Genomic DNA, 21,618 nt, shown 5'->3' on the forward strand with positions numbered 1-21,618 from the left:
GCTGCACACACACATCCTTTAAATCAGCGAGGCAAGCGCACACACACACACACACACACACACACACACACACACACACACACACACACACACAGAGACAGAAACAGTAATGTGTATAAACCGACACACAGTGAAAGAGAACGCAATGATCACAATAACACACTTTGTAACAGTAGCAGGGGTGTAGCTGAGATTTTCAGCTCCCTATGGGACGCGTCCTCCATTGACCCCCAGGTGTTCATTAAATCTGTTTCTGGCGTATTTTACTTTTTTGAAGCACGTCTAACCAAAGAAACCTAAAGAAGGAAGTTTAACTGACTTTTTCTTTAACAATCAACATGTTTTCTATCTTTTATTTTGCCTTTTTTTTGAGCTAGCGAGTACAAATCTCAACTGGAGCAACCCCCTAAATCAGCAGTTTACACAATATGTTTCCAAAAATATGGCTATACATGTTTTTGAGTGAGACAATGCCTGACTTCAGAATCCAAGATGGCTGTTCTGGGTGTCTAGAGACTATTGGTTCCCTCTGCAAATAATCATAGACAATTTCGAAATGTGAACTTTTGTTTATATATTTCCATCGCTCAGTTTGTATTATTTGTATTTTTTATTTTTGCCTCTTTTTTTTTTTAAATGGGACAGCTGAAGAGCGGACAGGAAAGTACAGGAAATGCCTGGAGGAGAGAGTTGGAGATGAAATGCAGCAAAGGTCAGAGGTCGGATTCGAACCCAAGGCCGCTGCGATGACGACTATAGCCTCTGTACATGGCTCTGCTAGGCTATCCCGCGCTCCCAGATTAGTATTAATGTATGCTCCTATGTGATACTATACAGGCAGTAGAGTGGAAGCTACAGCCCCATCTAGTGGCGGGAGGCTGTATTACAGCTTAGACACTACATTTAACCGGCAATGCGTGCCTACACATTGTTAACATTTTTTTTGCAAATCTGGTGAATACTGAATTTCACATTATGTGCATTAGCATAGCATCACACAATTCTTCTAACTGCCCTACATGGATATATTTCCGTTTCCATACATTCAGAAATTAGCGAGGTTAAACATCAACAACGGTCTGACGTCTCACTTTAAGGGGGAGAGAAGGCACGTGGAGCGAGGACGGACGGGGGGTGGGGGGTTAGGGGGGGAGAACAGGCGGTGGTCTAGTTTCAAAAGTGAAGGAACGCGGCAGTAACACTCATTAGCTGCTTGTAACGGCTTAATATCACGGCGGAGGGCAACTTGTCTGAGGGGGCTCTGACATTGGCTCGGCATCCTGTCGCCTCGCCGTCAGACACAGTGAAATAAATTATCACCACGGAGCTCCGGATTATAGGTCACTCATTTATTCAGGAATAATTGCACCGGTGACCTTTGCAATTCAATTAAGGGCCTAGATGTGTTTAAATGAGGGCGGGTTGGTGGTGGGAGGGGGGGTGATGAGGAGGGGGGGCAGTGAGGAGAGAAGGGTTAGTCAGGGGAAAAAAATGGGATGCTAAACTAGAGCGACCCATTTCGTTTTAAAAGACAAGCGTGTGTGTGTGTGTGTGTGTGTTTATGATTTACACGGCGGATACAGCTACTCCAGCCGAGGAGCATAAAGGTCAGAGGAGAATAATGTGGAGGGAAGAGGCCGCTCGTACACGATCTGTGCTGTAATAACAGCTCTGATTAAGATCCCAACCCGTCTCCCCGGAGGTCAGAGGCAGGACACACGGTGGGGAGCCAACACACACACACACACACACACACACACACACACACACACACACACACACACAGAACCGGCAAAACGGAGTCTTTTATTCTGAAAATAATGTTTTAATGTGTTCCGGCATCATTTTTTCTGACTACATTTTTGTCAAAACTGCAGCTCTCAGCTGATCTATTTTTTTTAAATCTATATTGTGGTATCTATCTATTTTTTGTACATCTTTCCTTTTAATTTTTTATTCAAATTGTACTGTGTTCACTTTTTGTTTGCATTCTTTTCTCTTTGCTGCTGTAACACCGTAAATTTCCCCGTTGTGGGATAAATAAAGGATTATCTTATTTTAGAAGCTTTGCGTATCTGCTGCAGAGCGCTCCGGATTGACAGAGCTGAGACGCAGCGGGGGGCGGAGCCAGAGGAAGCACACATTGAATAAAGTGAAAATCTATCACAGACCAAGAACGAATCTGGTGGAATTTAGGCTTAATTAATTCTTGCACACTTTTTTTTTGCAGGAAAATTGTAATTTTTCAAAATTTCCATGCAGGAATCACAATTGAAAGTGAAAGACTGGTATGATTTATGAAATCTATATAATAGAACGGATCACTTTTTCTCTGGAGCTTCAGAAAAATACATTTCAGGACCTCTGGATTAATTGGATTAATCCTATATCTCCCCTAAACTCCCTCATTTTGTTTAATCTGGTTTTCCTCTAGTTATGAAACGCTGTATGCTTCATTTTTGTATTTGTTGTGGAAAATCAGCCCCATGTCTTTTGTCTTCTTATTTTATTTTTTTCTATTTTATTTTTATTATTTTTTTCTATTTGATTTATTTTGTTCTTTATAAACTTACAAAAAGGTGAAAAGAGGAATCACTCTATTGTCTAACCACAAATTAACAATATGCCTGTGAATGTGTGATTCTAAAAAAAATAAAAAATAAAATAAACAAAAGTAATCACAATTATTTTGTTTTGCTAAATCACCAAAGAGAACATTATGAAATATTTTAGAAGTTAGATAAAAAGTTGAAAATGTGCCCTTTTATCACCCCGTGTTCAAACGACAACAAAACAACATGTGAAACAATGACGTCGAGGGAAGTGACATCAGCACGCCAGCTCTGCCCAGACAGAGACGCAGCAGCACTTTAACAGCAGGCACGACCCGCACACAACCAGGAAGCGGATGGAGAGATGGATGGAGAGATGGATGGACAGATGGAGGAGGGATGGATGGATGAGATGTTTTTCAGTCAGATGAATAAATAAAGAGAGCCGTTATTGAGAGAATGAAGACAGATTATTTAGTGCGATGCAGAGAGACGGCAGGAAGAAGCAAACAAGCAGAGTTCAGAATGTGTTCGTCGTGCTTTTTATTCTTTTAAATGTTTACGTCTTCTAATGTTTTGTCAATATCTGAGATTTCAATCTTTTTGGTTTCCTCAAATACAGACTAAAAAAAAGTTATGGATTAGTCAAAACCTCATAAAAGTCAAAATATAAATGCCAAATAAAATCTTCCAGTTGCTGCATGGATTGTTGGATTTACTCTGATTTATTTATCTAATGAAGCATTTTGGATGTTTTAAAGAAAGAAAAAAAACAACCTTTATGTTGATTTAAAGGAGACTCCTTGTTTCTAAAAATAGATTCAATATAAGATATTTCAAACGCTTCATAAGCCATCATAAGTCGATCTCTGTTCCTGCCTTGTTTGGCTCCTGTGACTCTGCGTCTCTCTGCATCGACTCACAGGTTGTTTTTTTGTTTTTTGCAGTGATGTTGCCGCTGGGGGTGTATGAAGAGGAAGTGACGGTGGAGGTTGGAGGTGGAGTGGCTGATGATGGCAGGGTGAATACTCACTGTTGATGCTACCTGCTAGTGCATTAATGTTGTTCAGGCCCACAGTGGCGCCTGCCAGGCCCTGCAGGGTGCCCAGAGAGGTCAGAGAGTTCATGGCGCCGGCGTTGGAGTTGGCTGTGGTGCCCGCTGCTGCGGGAAAGAGATGGGTAGCAAAGGGAGAGATGAAGGGAGGAGAGAGAGAGAGAGAGAGGGAGAGAGAGGGAGAGAGAGAGAGAGAGAGAGAGAGAGGGAGAGAGAGAGAGAGAGAGAGAGAGGAATAAGAAGAGATAGAGAGAGAGGAAGAAAGAGAGAGAGAGAGAGAGAGATGAAGGAGAGAGAGAGAGAGAGGATAAGGAGAGAGAGAGAGAGAGGGAATAAGGAGGCAGAGAGAGAGGATAAGGAGAGGGTAAGAAAGAAGGAGATGTGTTATAAAAGCATTTTCACAAACCGTACGTTTCCTAGAGGTGAGGTGAAGGTTTTTCTTACTCAGTTAGTATAAAAACAAACTCACACACGAGGTCGAGTTCAAACAAAAGTACGACTCGTCCCAACATGTATCAGCACACTGAGAGAACGGGCTGCCGGCCTTGAGGATCTGTAATCTTAGAAGGAGGTCAAGTCCTCAAGTCGGTGAAAGACGGGAACTCTATTAGAATTTTCTTTAGTGCAAAACGCGGCATAACTGTGCAAAGGTAGGTGCAACGTGCAACAGAGTCATACTCATTTTTAACACCACTCTTTTAACCACTTATAATAATTATGTATGACCTATTTATCATGCTTTTAATAGAGCCACTTGTATGTGTGTGTTCAAATCTCGAGCCATGCACGAGTAGGTGGACTACAACAACAATGGCCGACTCCCGCTACAAAGTTGTGTCTGTGCTGCTCACTCACTGAGTCGACGTCGTGTAGGGTCAGCTGGACTTTGGTGCAGTTTCAAACAAGATACATGTTAAATAACTTGTCATTTAAACGTTGTTGCAGCCTCGGCCATGAATGATCATGCAGCCCCCTTTCATTAATCCAATCATGAATGACACCTTGATCCTTCAAAATAAAATAACCCCCAGGTGTATAATTACACCCTGGGATGAAAGCACGACCATGGTTTCAAAGAAGAGAGCTGTTTCTTTTTTTTTGTTCTGAAAAAGCAGGTACAGAGAAGAAGCATCGCTGCGTTCAAGGTGATCGCATTAAAGAAAAGACAGCGAGCATCAAAAAGAAGAAGCAGACGTGTTGGACAGAAAGGCGGGAGCACAATCAAGAAGAGACTTTTTTTTTTTTTTAGTAACCGTGAAACTTTTTTGTGTGAGACTCTTTTTGGTTTAAAAATTTTCACTGACACAGAAACAACACAAAAATCGAACACAGTGGACACAAACTCAAGTACGCACACACTTAGGACACACACTTGAACTACTATGTCGGTGGAGGTGGCGGGTGAGATGGTGGACAACTCAAGACTGAGTCCGATCATTGACCTTTGACCTCATCAAAGCGAGGTTGGAGCTCTTTGGATATTAAGAAATGGTGAAACATTTTAAAATGTGCAAAAAAAAAAAAAAGAAGCTTGTCTGTATCCATGCAGAGCGGTCTATATTTATCAAACCTCTGTGACGTTTTCCATTTCATTGACACATGCAGTAAAGCACCGAGTAGCTCCACCTGAGTGTGTACTATTCAAGGTTGGTGTGACATTCAGAGTCAGAGAGAGAGAGAGAGAGAGAGAGAGAGGGAGAGAGAGAGAGAGAGAGAGAGAGACAGAGAGAGAGAGAGAGAGAGAGAGGGAGAGAGAGAGGGAGAGAGAGAGAGAGAGAGAGACACAGAGAGAGAGAGAGAGAGAGAGAGAGAGAGAGAGACAGAGAGAGAGAGAGAGAGGCTGGGGAAGGTGAGAAGTGAGGAGAGAATAAGCGAGGAGAGGAAGAGAGAGACGAGACAAGAACGGGCTGGTAGGAAGTGGAATGGAAGCGGTGTTAGTGTTAACATGAAGGAGGAAGACGAGAGAGAGAGGGATGAAGGAAGGAGGAGGGGGGGCTTTTCATATTCATGCTCTGTCGGGAGTGCGCTCCAAAAGAAGACAGTAAAAAAAAAAAAAAACACGGCTGCTGGAGCGAGGCCGAGCCGACATGAAAGGGGGGAGGAGGGGGGGGGGGGGATGATGGAGCAGAAACAGGGAGCTTGTCAAAAGGAGGGCAGTGGGAAAAAAGACGAGGGCAACGAGGAGGAACACAAGGAGAGAGGGGAAGCAGGACTGAGAGGAGAGAACGAAGGAGGAGGAAGTAGAGAGTGTGGAGGTTGTGTGTGATATTTAACCTCAGTCAAGTTCAAACATCATCCTTTGGGTTCTTAAAGGAGAAGTCTTGATATTTTTAAACCAGGCGACCCCTTGTAATGTTTTCATTTGAGGCCTAAATGACATCAGAGAGCTGAAAGTTTGAAAGTTGTTTCAGTAGTTTGAAGCGTTGAAATGGGCTGCAACTTCATCACACAATCACCCGACGTCCAATGAAAGCGTTTGTGTTTGCCACTGACGGACTCGGATTGTTAACTTTAGAGTCTTTATATGTGATTTTTCACTCTTAAATGTAGAAATCAAGCATCTCCTCTGAAAATAACTCTGTGAGTCATGACTGTCTACAATGGGTGTAACACCCGAGTCCCACTGTCTGTGATGTTTTCAGAGTTTTCAGAGTCCTATCTTCACTTTGTTTACATCGCCAGGACGGCCGGCTGACTCCTCCCCTCGTGTATAAAAGTTGTTTAATTGAGGGACTAGAGAAAAGAAGAATAACATACTGTACTCACTGCTTAACTGTGTTTCTAGATCACGCTCATTTCAGGTAAATTTACATGCAGTGTGAAGATACCAGCATAATAAAGATCGCTAGCATTAGCATGCTAACACAACAATGCAGCGCGAGTTGTTTTGGTTTCATGCTGGTGCTCAAGGGCGACATCTGCTGGATCAAAAAAATCACATATAAAGCCTTTAAAATCAGGGAATTTTACAAAAAATGTTACCGTTACATCGCTCTCTTCAAAGCCACCGGACGCCGTTCACAAAACACTAAATTTAACTTGAGGAACACTGGAGTTGCTCGTCTACCGCTACCTCAGGTGTTCATTTTTTTTTTGTGATAGTTTGTGTTACGTGTATTGTTTTATATCTGAACCTGACATTTTAAAAACCAGAATCACACACGAGAGAACGACCATGTAGATGCAGTTCGTGGTTTAGTAAAGTGTGTTTGGTGGCTCTGAAGAGAGGGGGTTACTTCCTGTTCCTGGTGTCAAAAAAAGTCGATCTTAAGTCTGCACCTTTTGTACATTTTGTGTTTTTTATTTTTTATATTTTACATTTTTAAATTCTATTTTATATATTGTAATATCTTTTTATTCTGTATTGTTTAAGTTGTTGCTAGTTCTGCTTTATTTCCTTGTTAATTGTTTAGCACCAATACACCAAGTCAAATTCCTTTATGTTTAAATGTACTTGGCAATAAACCCAGATTCTGATTCTGATTCTGATTCTGATTCTGACTCTGTCTCTGTGGGGATCCTTGAAAAGATCAATCGGTGCCTGTCAGTGGGAAAAACAAAAACTTTTAGTGGACGCTCATTGATCAGGCGAGGTTTCAACATTGCAGCCGTTAGCGCCGGTGTTGCAGCTGCAGGCTGAAGCAATCAACTGAGAATGTCCAAAGTAACTCGTCCACCATAAGTACAGACACACACCTATATACACACACACACACACACACACACACATACACACAAACAGGTGCAAACAGACCCCGCCTCCTGGAAGAAACACAGCGGCTCAAAGTTTCTACAGCTGCAGACACTAAAAAACACACAAAACGACAACACACTGATCTGTACCAGACGGACACATTGAAGCACACACATACATGCACACGCGCACACATATACAGTGCGTGTATGACACGGTGGTGGCGTGGTGGTCACATGGTGAGGACGTGAGGGGTTCAAAGACAGTAGGACGCAAGGTAGGCAGTGCATCAAACAACACAGCATGGCGTCTACATGGAGACGGGGGGGTACACACACCATGGCGACGTGCCAGAATGACGATGGTGATGTTTTTTTTCGGCAACGATGATTGGTAGATGGGTTCAGTGATGAAGTGCCGGGATCATGGGGGTGGTGGTGGGGGGGGGGGGGGGGGGGGGGGGGCGACAACACTGGTAATGGTTAACGGTGCAGAGCGGAGGACGTAGGCAGGCGTCGGCCCCCCTCCCCCACGGCGTCGGACGCCCCCCCCCGGCCTGAGTGACTGCGATGTTACCTGGGCTGGCCAACGCTCCCAGGGAGGCGGCGCTGGAGGACAGGGGGTTTGCGGTGGAGGGACTGGCAGAGTTTTGGGCCGCTGCCGCCGCCGCTGCTAAAGTGGCCAGGTTCTGCAACTGCAGAGCACTCATACCTGGAGAGAGGAGCCAGAGAGGGTGGTGTCAAACCTGAGGGAGCGAGGCTGAGGGCGAGGCGAGGCGAGGCCGGGGTCCCGCCTTGGCTGGACTGGACTGGAGACTGAGTTAGCTGCCTGGCGTCCCAGAGGTTTCACAGAGAACAACAGTGTGTGTGCCTGCGCTGTAACTTTTTCTTGCTCCATCTTTTAAAAAACAACTTCAGTGTTTTCTTTGTGAAGAGTCTGCAGTGTGTGAAGACAAAAACACTACAGAAGCTGATTTCACTAATAAGTCCCACATGTGTTCAAATCAGTCAAAAGCAGCTGCTTCAGTGTTTAGGGTTTGGTGCATTTCTCTCGGCTCTGCAGGGCAGGAATGATCTGCGATTTAGTAAAACCTATATTTTTCTGTCTTTAGAGGAGAGCTCGGTGGAGAAGACTCGAAAAAAAACAACTTTCCTCAACTACATATATTATCTTTTCCAGCCTTTTATATCACTCTGAATTTGACTCCTTCTCCGTCTACGCTCAGCTCAGATGTTCATCGTAAAAAAACAGACAACTAATTGGTCGATAAAAAACATGATTAGAGCCTGACTGATATGGGACTCTGAACGGGGTGGATATTGAAATTTAAGAGTGGTGAAGGGTGCCTTTGGGTGCTCCTTTTAAACATCTGCTTAGAAAAAAAACAGATGGAAATCACCCTAGAAGGCTAACTCCTGTGCTAACGATCAATGAAAGCTAATTCTTTTTAAAGGTTTCTGTTCGGTTTTCAAGTCCCCGTTTAACACGAGCGTTACTTTCCTATTTTAAAAAACCCGCTTAAAGACACCCAAATGACTAATAGGTATGAAAAGTTTTACGATTTCTTTGGTAGATTGCTACCAAATAGACATTTGAGTTTCACTTTCATCGCTCCCTTTAGAGCCACCAGACTCCATTTGCAAAACAGTCATTTATACCTTGATGGACACAGGAGTTGCTGGTCTACCCCCTCCCTTGATTGGCTGTTATTTTTTTAGTTCCAAAAATATTATTTGTATCAAAATGAATAATTTCAAAACCCAACATAAAAAAAGAAGTTAAAAAAAAAAAGGTAGCTGTAGACAAGCAACTCCCACTTTTTCCCACTTTCCTTCGTTCTCTTACAAACATTTCTGCTCTTCCTCTCCTGGACTTTTCCTCTCCCTGTTTCCTGTTTTTTTTGTCTTTTTTATTTTCCTTCCTCTTTTCCTTTTGCTTTCTTCACTTTTTATTCAATTTTCCTTCGGATTTGTCCTTCCTTTATTTCCTCTCTTCTGTTTTTTCATTTCCTTTTCCATTCTTTCTTTCTTACTTGATGAACACAGGAGTTGCTGGTCTACCCCCTCCCTTGATTGGCTGTAGCTGTAGACAAGCAACTCCCACATACTGCAAGCTAAAATTAACGTTTTTGTCAATGGAGTCTGGTGGATTCAAAACAGAGATGTTGTAGGTACAAGAGGTGCTCGGTATCTACACCCAAATTTGAATTAAGTTAAAAACTGCAATATCCCAAACACTAGGCGGGCAGGTTTATTGTTATGATTTTAAATATTGAGGGGGGGTAAGAGCCGAAAGTTGCAAAACAAAATCAAGCACTGAAATCTACCCCCGCTGAAATATCTGTAAATAAGCCGACATCAGCGCCCTGTTGATATCAGTCAGGCTCTAATCACAGCAAGCACATTACTGAGACTTTTTAGCTTTTCAGTGATTATAATGTGAACTGTAGTTCGGGACACCTGCAGGCTGAACTCTGCTCGCTGCGATTAGCATACAGGCCTGTACTTAAGCATAATTAATGACTACACGGCAACACCCGAATGACGGTGAAGCAAAGGCTGTGAAACATCGTCTGTGAGTACATCTCCACCTCTCACCTCGCTGCATGAATATGTGTGTGTGTGTGTGTGTGTGACTGTGTGTGTGTGTGTATGTGGAGTAAATCCTCATGAAGAAAAACAGAATGAGTCGTTCTTACCACGCAGGAGCTTCCTCTGACCAATGAGCTTGTTAAGATTTAAAGGGTGGACACTGTCAATGTGAGGTGTATGTGTCGTATATACAGTTTGGATGTGTATATACAGTACCATGGAAATACACACACCCACACACACACACACACACACACACGCTCAAAAACACACACAAGACACACACAAACAAGAAGACGCCATGAATAAGAAGAGCCGTCTCGTTTGACGCTGTGGTGATTTAAAAAAAATAAAAAAACAGAGATATCCTTCAACCCAGACAAGAAAGACAGCCAATGACAACAGCTGGCTGGATTCATCTCAGCTCTGATTGGTTCATTAAATATAGAAGAAAAAAGGAGTATATGAAAATGCTCAGGGGGGGATGATGCAGTAGATGACCTCAGCTTGCAGCGGGGTAAACAGGCTGTACTGTGTTTTCTTTCAGGGTCAAATCAAAACATGATAACAAAAAAAAAAATTGATAATTTCTGCGACTGACAGGCTCAGCAGGAACATTTGGGAAAGATATTTTTAAGTTGTCTTTTTCTGGCGAGTTTTGCCGCTGAAGAGAGACAGGAAGTGTTTGTGGATGAGAGGAGTAGCAGCATGCTAAGCTAGGAGAGCGCCGAAGCTAAAAATCCACATCCCTGTTTTTTCACGGCGATCGTCTCCAACTTTCCCAGGATGCATCAGAAGCTTTATTGGATTACAAGTGTTTTGAGTTCATGTTCTGGGACTGCGCGCTCGAATGTCACACTTATTCAGACATTGTTTTCTACTTTGATTTTTTTTTTTTCTTTCTTTGAGGCGGGGGGGAACGCGGCGTGCGAGGGAAGACGACAGAGCTGCTGGTTCTGCGCTGAAGAAGAAGAAGAAGAAGAAGAAGAAGAAGAAGAAGAAGAAGAAGGCTGTTCATGAGGAGAGGCTCTTCTTCATGGCTCTTTATTGGAGTATAAAAGGAGAGGTTTTTTTGCTGCACTTGTCCGCTCGGTGTGAAAAAGACCACAGAGGCACAACGATGTCGTCGATAACACTTATATACGCTCACGATATAAAGAAGCACTCGTGGAGAGTTGGAGTGCCTTTGTGTTCCTGCTCTTCTACTTCATCTGGCTTTTCTTTTCTTTCCTTCGATCTCTTTCAAACATTTCTCCTCTTCCTCCTCTGGACTTTTCCTCTCCCTGTTTCCAACATCCTTTCCTCTATTTTTGTCTTTTTTATTTTCCCTCCAAATTGTACTTCCTCTTTTCCTTTTGCTTTCTTCACTTTTTATTCAATTTTCCTTCAGATTTGTCCTTCCCTTATTTCCTCTCTTCTGCTTTTTCATTTCCTTTTTCATTCTTTTTTTCTTACTTTCTTTTTTTTTCAGTTTCATTTTCTACTTTTCTTTTTCCCTTTTCCTTTATGAGTGTCCCTGCTCCGGCTTTTCTTTCATCTTTTCCTTCCCTGTTTCCTTTTCTTATCTCCTCCCCTTCATGAAAATGATTTCTCTCCTCCATCCTATTTTGCTTCCCGTTTTTTTCCTTTTTCTTTCCTTTTAATTTCTCTTCAAATTTTTCTTTCACTTTCTTTCCACTTCTCTTTTCTCAGACTCCCTCCTGTAAATTGTACCTTTCATCTTCTCACTTCTCATACATTGACTGAAACTCTCCGGCCTCTTCCTCCTCCCCTCGCTTCCTACGTCCTCTTACCTCTCATCCTCTTTTAGGGTTTAATTCATTTTCCTTTCCTGCTTTTTCTACTTCAACTTCTTTCTTCTTCTTCTACTTTTATATTCCTACCTCTCTCTCCTTCTCTCTCCTTGCTTTGTCGTCTTCCCTCTTTCCTTAAGCAGCTCGACACTTATGTCTTCCGTGCGTTTGTCGGAGGTTATCTTGCTCATTGAACATTTTCTCGTCAGTTAGAAGAAGAAGAGGAGGAGGAGGAGCCGGCTGGTTAAAAATAACCGGGTTATAAAGTCGAGATGAAGCCGCACGGAGAGAGAGAGAAAGAGAGACAGTATGAAACAAATATTATCTGCTTCCAACATCAGAGTCGGAGTATCCGGGCTGTGCAGATGGTACGAGTGTGTGTGAGTACATACGTGTGTGTGTGTGTGTGTGTGTGTGTGTGTGTGTGTAGCGTGTATGGCAGCGCCGGGCTGCGCCAGGCTGGCGTTGGCTGCGTCTAATTGAATGCTCATTGGTGTAATTGAAGCCTCTCAGCTCTGCAGCTCGTTGTGTTAAAGACTGGGACCAGATGTCATTCAGCTGTGTCACATCTCCTGCCAATCACTAATGCTCGCTCGCCCCCTCTCTCTCTCTCTCCATCTCTCTCTCCTTCTCTCTCTCTCTCTCTCTCTCTCTCTCTCGCCCCCCCTCCTCTCTCTCTCTCGTTCTGTCGCAGATGGAGGACCAAAAGATCTCCAGATTCAGACACCGTCACTCGCTCGTCGTTCCAAATCCCAGAGCCTATTTATCCGTGTGAGAGTGTGTTTGTGCCGCCGCCCGACTGCAGACTGTGCAGAAATTCAAATCAGCCACCGGGAGATTGCAAGGCGTCGTAACTCGAGGGAAAAAAAACGACAGAACACTCGAGGACACAAGACAAGAATCGCCACTTTTTAAAAACCTCCCATCACGCTCACGATCTGTTAAAAGTTCCCCGCTGATTTTTTCATCCTGTTTTTCTTACAATCTACAGCTGACACCTTCACTTAAAAAAAAAACCCCACAGAAGGATAGAAGAACAAAAAGAGAAGAGGAGGAGGAGGGTAGAAAAGAGAAAAGTGAGAAGGCTGCAGGGAGGCGAAGAAAGGTGAGATGAAGAAACTGTGATTTGAAGAGGGTGTGAGAAATCTGCAAAAATAAAAAAGAGGATTAAAAGAAAAAGTGGTAAAAGAAAAAGAGAAGTAAGAGAAGATGAGAGCTTCTCAAAGTCTAATTTAACCTCCGTTTTAAAGCCCTAAAACTGATGTTTCTTAAAGACAGATTTTATCTTGTTCAACAATTAAAAGTGGCTCAGATTAATAAGGAACTGGGTTAATGCTAAATGCATTTTTTAGTGCTGCAGCTTTACTTTCTTTTAGACCTCCGTTTAGACTCTGAAAAGTTTATACTGGATGCTAAACAAGATTTTGGTGTTTTTCCTGATTTTCCTCTTAAATTGGCTTTAACACAAAAGAGAAAGGAGAGGAGGGAAGAGGAAGTGAGAGGAGAGGAGGTGAGAGGAGGTGAGAGGAGAGGAGAAGAGAAGAGACGCACTAATTTTTGCAGTGTGCCATCCTTCTTAGGCTGCTTCCTATCGAAGGATGCTTCCCACCAAATGAGACCCAGACAAAGACCTTTAAGTTCATGTAAGAGGCTTTTTTTTTAGATTTATTAAAGGGTTATTTTGGGCCTTCATCGGAGAGACGGGACGTGGATCGAGTCAGAAATCGGGGCGAGAGAAAAAGTAGGGAATGACATGTAGGAAAGGTCGAATTTAAACCTGAGCGTGCAAACTATCCACTCAGCTCAGGCGTCCATAAGATCATTTTTATCCCACTTTTCAAAGTGACCAGACTGCATTGGCAAAAACAGTCATTTTACCTTATTGAAAAACAAAATAGTTGCTGATGTTCCTTCGCATTAATCAGTCATCATTTTGTGTCAACATGCTGATTTATGGTTAATTTAAAACACCAAAGTTAACACAGTAAGACAAAGAAGCTGAGCTTTAAGCAGAAGTGGTGAACTTTGACCCCTGAGTGTTCAATAACTCCCGTGTTGTAAAATCGTTTGTTTTTTGAATGGAGTTTGGTGTTTGTCAGGCAAGCAGTTTAACAGCTGGGGAAAAAAAAATCTTAGGTTTGTCTTTGTAGGGATGATTCCTGTAATGTTTTTAAAACACTCTGAGCATGTCAGTGACAAAAACAAACACCTTTAAAGGCTTGAATTCTGCACATTTCCCCCCGTAAAGATGAAGTCATAACCGTTACTGCATGTTTCAAGGCTGCAAGATGAAGCAATCTACACGAGCATCCCAAAGCATTTTCTACTATAAGACCCCCAAAAATGTGAAAAACAAAGCAGAGATCATGATTAAAAGTGATGGAATCAGCCTTCAACCTGCAGATCCTCTTAAAAAGCAAACATGGAGGCTGCAGAAGACAGATGGCACAGACCCTGAGCAGGAAGAGAGCAGTAGATGGCGCCATCCTGCAGAGCAAGATCTCCACCTAAGGAGTCCACTTTAAACTATTTTTCTCTTTTTCTCTTTTCCCCCTCTTCCCTCCTTCTCTGTGATTCATCCATCCCCCTGCAAAGCCTCGGTGCTACATCGCTCCACGCCCAGGGCACAGCTCTCGTCTGGCCTCATTAAAAGATCAAGACAATTCTTAGCAACAGTTAATAAATCTTCTGGGGGTAAAGAGCTCTCTTCACTCAACCACGCGAGTTCATCTCTTATGCTCTTTGGTTCCTTCCTTTTTTTTTTTAGAAGTGTGCGAGAGAGTAAGAAAATAACAAGAGAGGGTAACGACAACAAAAGGAGTCCACTAGCCACCGTCGATGGCGGGGAAGGAAGGGGGGAGTTTAGCAACGGGTTTTTGACTCACCGGCCATCTGCTGGATCCCGCTGAAGGCTCCGAGGTTACCGGAGGAGGTCGCCTGCTGAAGCAACTGATGGAAAGAAAAAGAGAGAGAGAGGAAGAGGAAGAGGAGGGGGGAGGGAGAGAGGGGAAACAGAAGAAGAAGAGGGAGAAACAGAGTGAGCAGGGTGGATTCAAAGAGCTTCAAACATGTCTATTCAATGTGAAATGAGCGGGTTAGCATTGTGGGTTTTTCTTTTTTTTTTTTGCCTGAGCGCTCGATGAGTAAATGAGCTGCTAATATAGTTTGATCTCTCCTCTAAGCACAGGCGCTGTTTGTATTCCAGCGCGATTCTTCCCGACAAGTTGAGCATGAAAGCTCCAATCTTAGCCGACTAATTAGATTCCAAAACAAAAGTGGAATACTGATGCTGTCAGAAAAACCTCATCCTCCAAAAAGACCGAGAATTAACGGCAAATTAAACATCTTGTTTCTATTGTGGGTGTGACTTTATTCTTCTTCTTCTTCTCTTTCCTCCAGACTAGAGCTTCATCTTTTCAAAAAAAAAAAAAAATTAAGAGGAAGAAGATTTTCTCTCTGTTGATAAATCAATAACCGCTAAAAAAAAAGGAGGGAGCTTGTCTGAGCTTGTTTCCCGCTCCTTGAAAAACGACAGATGCTAATTGCACTTTGCATCAAACAGACATCTCGGGATGTTAATAAAGAAAACGTAAAGAGCTGAGGTTCTAAAGAGGGGAAAAGACAAAGCAGGAAAATGAGGTTTCTGAACTTGCAAACAAACAAAAAAAAAAACACACGCAAATCCTCCAATCAAACAAATCAAGCGATGGCGCCCTCAGATGCTGTGCAGCCGAGCCTCTTCTGCAGGATTTCATAAATTGGGGATCAGTGGACTCCCTCGGGCTCCAAACCGGCCCCCTCCCAGATTAAAACTTCTTTCATCTAATCCCACATTAAAGAGCACAAACATTTACCACTACTGCTCAAGATATACTGTGCAACAACTGCTCCAGAAAGTCGCCTCGCTCGCAATTATTCCTCAAAGTTATGACAACCGGCCGAACTTTAAGACATTTAACAGAGGGGTCTATTCTGCTGAAGAAGGATATTGTGTAACAATAACAAAACTAACAATAACATTAAGAGCTTAAAATAAAGAAGCAGCACCGATTGGTTGATGGGGCGAGGACTTTTTGAAGGATCAGACAAAAGGCCAATATGACGTTCATATTCTAAACTAAGGCCCGACCGATGTGGGATTTTTGGGGCCGATATCTTTCTTTTAACTCTTTTAATTTCTTTACTTTTTTTTTTCTTTTTTTCTTTTTTTAAATTTAAATTAATTATTACTATTTATTTATTATTTATTATTTATTATTTATTATTTATTATTTATTATTTATTAATGTATATTTATTTTATTTATTTATTTATTTATTTAATTATTTTTTATTTGAACATATTTTCAGATTTAATAATTTCAGGTATTTTTTATTTTCTATTTTAGTGTTTATTTTCTTTCCTCTGTCATGATACTTTTGATGTCTTTGAATTGCCTTGTTGTTGGAATGTGCGACATAAATAAACTTGCCTTGTCTTGCCTTAGATATATGTTTGATATGTAGAGATAGATAAACATACATTTTTATTGTCTTGATCCCTCAAATATGGATTAACGTCTAACGTAAAGGTTGATCCAAACGGTGTCTCGTTTCTTTTCCTTTTTCTTTTGCGGTGGAGCCAGTTTTGAATATTGTTGTGCAAATGTGAAATTTCGATTGCATGACTATTTGTTATGTAGGTACAGAAGGTACAGGAGGTTCAGGTACAGAAGCCAATCTTTTAACTTAATGCTTCTTTCATTTGAGAATTTGGAGAGTTAGTTTGAGAATCAGGAAAGGAGGCTGCATCCTTATTGTTACATGTTTTAAATATTGAACACAGATCTTTGGCTCCTGGCGGCCTCAGACCTTGTTCAGAAACCTCATTTCCTGCTGCGCTCGTGTCCCAGAGGAGGAAGGAACAGAGGAAGACTGAAGGAGGAGTTCAAAATGAGAGGGAGAAAGGGTGAAGGAGGAGAGGGAGGAGGAGTCATTTAAGGATTTTGTGTGTTTTCGGTTGGGGCACTGACTGCAGCGGCGTTGGCCATGGGGCTGCAGTAAAGGGAGGAGGAGGTGATGGTGGGCGACGCGGCGGCTCTCCTTACAGCCAGATACTGCGGAGTGAGGCCCCCCAGGCCCGTCAGGCTCCCCCAGGTGGTGGCGCTGTTCAGCTGCTGCATCTGCTGCGCCAGCTGCTGCTGAAGACGCCGCTGCTCCTTGTCCTTCTGCGTGTCGGCGAACTTCACCACGATGGGAGACGAGCAGCCCTGTGGGAGAGGAGAGAAGGAAAGGAAAGGAGGAGAGGAGAGGAGAGGAGAGGAGAGGAGAGGAGAGGAGAGAAGAGGAGAGGAGAGGAGAGGGAGAATAAAGAGAGAGTGTGAACAAGAGAAGAAGAGGAGGAGGAAAAGTAAGAGTAGAAGAAGGAACAGGGGAGGAAAAGGAGAGAGAGATAATTAGGGATTTATGTTTCTGTTTGCACACTTCATGATGACTACAACAGGTAGAAAACACCTTCAACATAAAAATGATGAATGCACTAAAAGATTATAATAAAGGCAAGAAAATTAAGGTTTTTACGAGGCACACACACACACACACACACACACACACACACACACACACACACACACACGAGCCCAACAACACAACACACGGTTCATTATTAACAAACTTTACATCAGCAAAGAGAGGAAGGAAAAAGTGATCTGCAATTAAAACTGCCTTATAAGATCTCACACACAAACACACACTTCATGAAACACACACACACACACACACACACACACACACACACACACAGAGTCACACAGGAAGCTCGACTCTAAAGCCGGTGGGCTTTCTTCTTTCCCCCCACAAGGGCTCAGTTATCTCCGAGTCCAGAATGCTTTCACCAGAAACAGATTTCCCGACTTCTCCAACTATTTCATCAGCTCGTACGAAGAGGGACTTGATGTGTGTGTAAGGCTGTGTGTGTTTATGTGTGTGTGTGTCTGTTAGACACACACACACACACACACACACACACACACACAGATTGATCGGGATGAGCAGAGACAGAGGTTGAGAGGGCAAACAGGAGGATTTAGAGGTTTTTGGACGGACAGAAAAATGTTTGTAATTGTCAGATTTTCACATCCTGTTAGAGGAGCAATGTGTGTGTGATGAATCAAAAGTCACACACACACACACACACACACACACACACACACACACACACACACACACACACACACACACACACACACACACACTCAACGACGCTCCTGATAAAAGTTGCAGTGAGCTGAAAGGAGTCATAATCTATCACCACGATGCAGGAATCAAAGCCTGACTGGGGGCGAATCCGTTTGGAGACAAAGACGATCCGCCACCCGAGAATAAAACGAGCTTTTGATTGAAACATTTTGATTTTTTGAGGACTCGCTCTCTGCAGGGGGAAGCGGAGCGAGCGGGGGGGGGGGGGGGGGCTGGGGCTGTGTAAAGAGTGTATGAACGTGGTCACTCCTGCTCCAAGAAAAAATAAATAAAGATGGCGACTAAATCCACCTCTTACATTCAAAACTATGGTCACACCAGGGGCGTGTCCAGAAGGGTGGCAAGGGGCCCCTCCCCCCTTGAAATCTAATTGGCCACCCTAGGTGCCACTCCAAAATCCTAAACTATGATTGACTTCTTTATATGATTTTTTTTGCACTTTGAAGGCTTTATATGTGATGTTTTGATCCAGCAGATGTCGCCCTTGAGCACCAGCATGAAACCAAAACAACTCGCGCTGCATTGTTGTGTTAGCATGCTAATGCTAGCGATCTTTATTATGCTGGTATCTTCACACTGCATGTAAATTTACCTGAAATGAGCGTGATCTAGAAACACAGTTAAGCAGTGAGTACAGTATGTTATTCTTCTTTTCTCTAGTCCCTCAATTAAACAACTTTTATACACGAGGGGAGGAGTCAGCCGGCCGTCCGGGCGATGTAAACAAAGTGAAGATAGGACTCTGAAAACTCTGAAAACATCACAGACAGTGGGACTCGGGTGTTACACCCATTGTAGACAGTCATGACTCAGAGGATGGTAAATGGACTTGAGCTTATAAAGCGCTTTTCTAGTCTTCCGACTACTCAAAGCGCTTTTTACACCACATGTCACACCTACACATTCACACCCTGATGGTAGTGATCTCTGTGTAGTATCATCCATCAGAAGTAACTAATCCCATTCATACACCACCACTGAAGCAGCAGGAGCAATTCAGGGTTAAGTGCCTTGCCCAAGGACACAACGGACATGTTGCTCAGCTGGGGATCAAACCCTCAACCTTCCAGTTGAGAGGCGACGACTCTACCAACTGAGCCACAGCCGCAGGAGATACTTGATTTCTACATTTAAGTGTGAAGAATCACATAGAAAGACTTTAAATTAAAATTCAATACTTTGCACATCGTTTTCATAAGACAGAGGTGAAGAAAAAGCCAAACCTGTTATTGACTAAAAACAGTCTGCTTTATTTGTTACTTGCTGTGTTTGGACTGCTCCCCTGACTCTTTCTATTCGTATAAATGAACCTTTATTTACTCTGAGAGTGTCCCTGAATATGTAAAATAGCAACCGCTGACATGTCACAAAATGACATTTCACTGCGAATGAGGATTTCGGTTACAGTGCAACGAGGCTGCACGTCGAGAGAGTGAAAAAGTGAGCAGGACCGCCCGAGGCTGAACTAATCTGACATCAGGACCCCGACATCATTATGTGAAAGAAACGACTTTAAGGCAAGCTAATTAGGTCGGATTGTGGATGTCAAACAGCTTTGTGTGCTGCAGTGTACCTGTACACAGGTGTGTGTGTGTGTGTGTGTGTGTGTGTGTGTGTGTGTGTGTGTGTGTGTGTGAGGTCTGAACGAGCCTCCCGTCTGATGGAGGCTCGGCCGTATACTACTCCTCCGTCATTTCCCCTTCTTCAATCTGACCACCGACGGATAAAGGAGGGGAGGAATGCATTCAGAAGTGAGTGGGGGGGGGTCAGTCTACGGCCTCGATTCCCCCCGAGACCGGAGCGCTCTCTCTCTCTCTCTCTCTCTGCTAAATATCTCATTACTCCGGTTGACACCCAGCCAGCGGGGTGAAAACAGCCCGGGATGAGAGTCCTGCCCTGGGAGAGGGGCCGGGGGGGCCGGGGGGGCCGAGGGGCCTCCACGCCTGCCTGCTGATGGTTCTATACCTTCACTTTAAAGTATTTCCAGGTGCTCGCCCCGAGAGGAGAGGAGAGGAGAGGAGAGGAGAGGAGAGGATGAGAGGATGAGAGGAGAGAGGAGAGGAGAGGATGAGGATGAGAGGAGAGGAGAGGAGAGGAGAGGAGAGGAGAGGAGAGGAGAGGAGAGGAGAGGATGAGAGGAGAGGAGAGGAGAGGAGAGGAGAGGATGAGAGGATGAGAGGATGAGAGGAGAGGAGAGGAGAGGAGAGGAGAGGATGAGAGGAGAGGAGAGGAGAGGAGAGGAGAGGATGAGAGGAGAGGAGAGGAGAGGAGGAAAGGAGGGACGCTAGCCTGGTCGGTCAACTTTGCCCTAAAAAAAAAAAAAAAAAAAAAACTGGAGCAGGAGAAGGACGACATCGCTGCTTTCAGAGGAAAGAGGAAAAAAAAAGGTTTTCAACATCCATGAAGCTTTTTTTTTTTTTAAATCTGTTTGAGAATATCTGACGGTCCCGCTAATGTTTAGAGGTATTTGTGTCTGGCGGGCGTTTTGCTGCTGGGTGCAATTACACTTCACGTGGTGTTAAACTAAATCTGACAAACATCTGATTTGTTCTGAATTGGCCACTTTTGAGCGCAAACAGCTGGGGGGGGGGAACATGATGACTTTACCCCTCGATGGGTACCAAAAAAAAAGAAAAAAGAAAAAGAGGCGTCTGAGACCCAAAAAAACGAGAACACACTGAATGTATTTATAATAGACGATTACTGCTCTCCAAATGAAGGTTTTTATTTGTTCTCATGCAGGAAGTTGTGACTTTTTTTAGTCTGAAATAGTCTCTGGTTTCATATTTTGTGAAAATAACTCGCCATTAACTCCTCGCTGGTGATGCAGCGAGAGAGAGAGAGAGGGGAATGACATGCAGGAAAGGAGCCACAGGTTGGACCTGAACCCTGGCTCAGGTCTGCGCTGTGTAACAGTTTGACAAGAGGCTTAAAACCCGCTTCCAGAGTTCCAGAGGCCTGCAGCTCCCACCCTTTCCAAAAACCATAAGAGACTTTCCCCCTCGCCCTCCACCTTCAAGAAAATCAGAAAAAACTCCCCTCTTCAACATCGTCCACAAACACTGACTTATTATTATACCTTAGCCTAATACATCCTCATCAAACATCACTTAAGGTTTTATCTCCTAAAGCGTTCTCTGAATCAAAAGCTTTTCAATCTCTGCTCGTGTTTGTTCAAACTTCAGACGACCATGAAAGCGTCTGCATCCTCCTCCTCATCTTTTCAGTTATTTACAGAGCAGATTATTTATGCAGTTCATTTAATACACAGAAGTGGACGGAAAAAACTCTGAAGTGAATTATTAAAATAGGAAACGACAAAGAGGGAAAAAAAAACAAAACAATCAACGAGGGCTGTAATTTTAAAATGTCTGCAAATCGAAAACATGAAACAAATCAATGCAACGCCAAAGAGAGAGAGAAAGTCAAATTACAGAGGAAGAGAGCGAGATGTTTGTCCGTCTGTCGGGTGAGTCGAGGTCAACAATTCTCGATGTGCAGACGGGTCCGGTTAACAGAACCAGGATCACATGTTGACACATGCTGACATTTAAAGGTTCTCTGAGTGGTAAACAGACGAGCACATAAACGCTCCTGAAAGCGATGAGAGATTGATTCTGAAGGTAAACCGACCGGAGCTTATAAGTTCACTTTGCATGCTCGTGTGTGTGTGTGTGTGTGTGTGTGTGTGTGTGTGT

At 43.4% G+C, this 21,618-nt stretch overlaps 1 protein-coding gene across 24 annotated transcripts in view; it reads right to left on the reverse strand.

The window, feature by feature from the left end:
• celf2 (cugbp, Elav-like family member 2) overlaps positions 1-21,618 on the reverse strand; it is a 211,378-nt gene that overhangs the window by 12,961 nt on the left and 176,799 nt on the right. For 7 of the 24 annotated variants that reach the window (XM_065951236.1, XM_065951235.1, XM_065951243.1 and 4 more), the window contains 4 exons: positions 16,696-16,932; positions 14,570-14,633; positions 7,877-8,011; positions 3,586-3,714 (listed from right to left, as the gene is read on the reverse strand). In XM_065951236.1, the coding sequence (XP_065807308.1) occupies positions 3,586-3,714; positions 7,877-8,011; positions 14,570-14,633; positions 16,696-16,932 (565 nt within the window). The remainder of the gene's footprint in view (positions 1-3,585; positions 3,715-7,876; positions 8,012-14,569; positions 14,634-16,695; positions 16,933-21,618) is intronic. The other 17 variants (XM_065951244.1, XM_065951245.1, XM_065951252.1 and 14 more) reach the window with 10 other exon arrangements.

The sequence above is a fragment of the Labrus bergylta genome, chromosome 23 (genome assembly GCF_963930695.1).
Source record: "Labrus bergylta chromosome 23, fLabBer1.1, whole genome shotgun sequence".
NCBI lineage: Eukaryota > Metazoa > Chordata > Actinopteri > Labriformes > Labridae > Labrus > Labrus bergylta.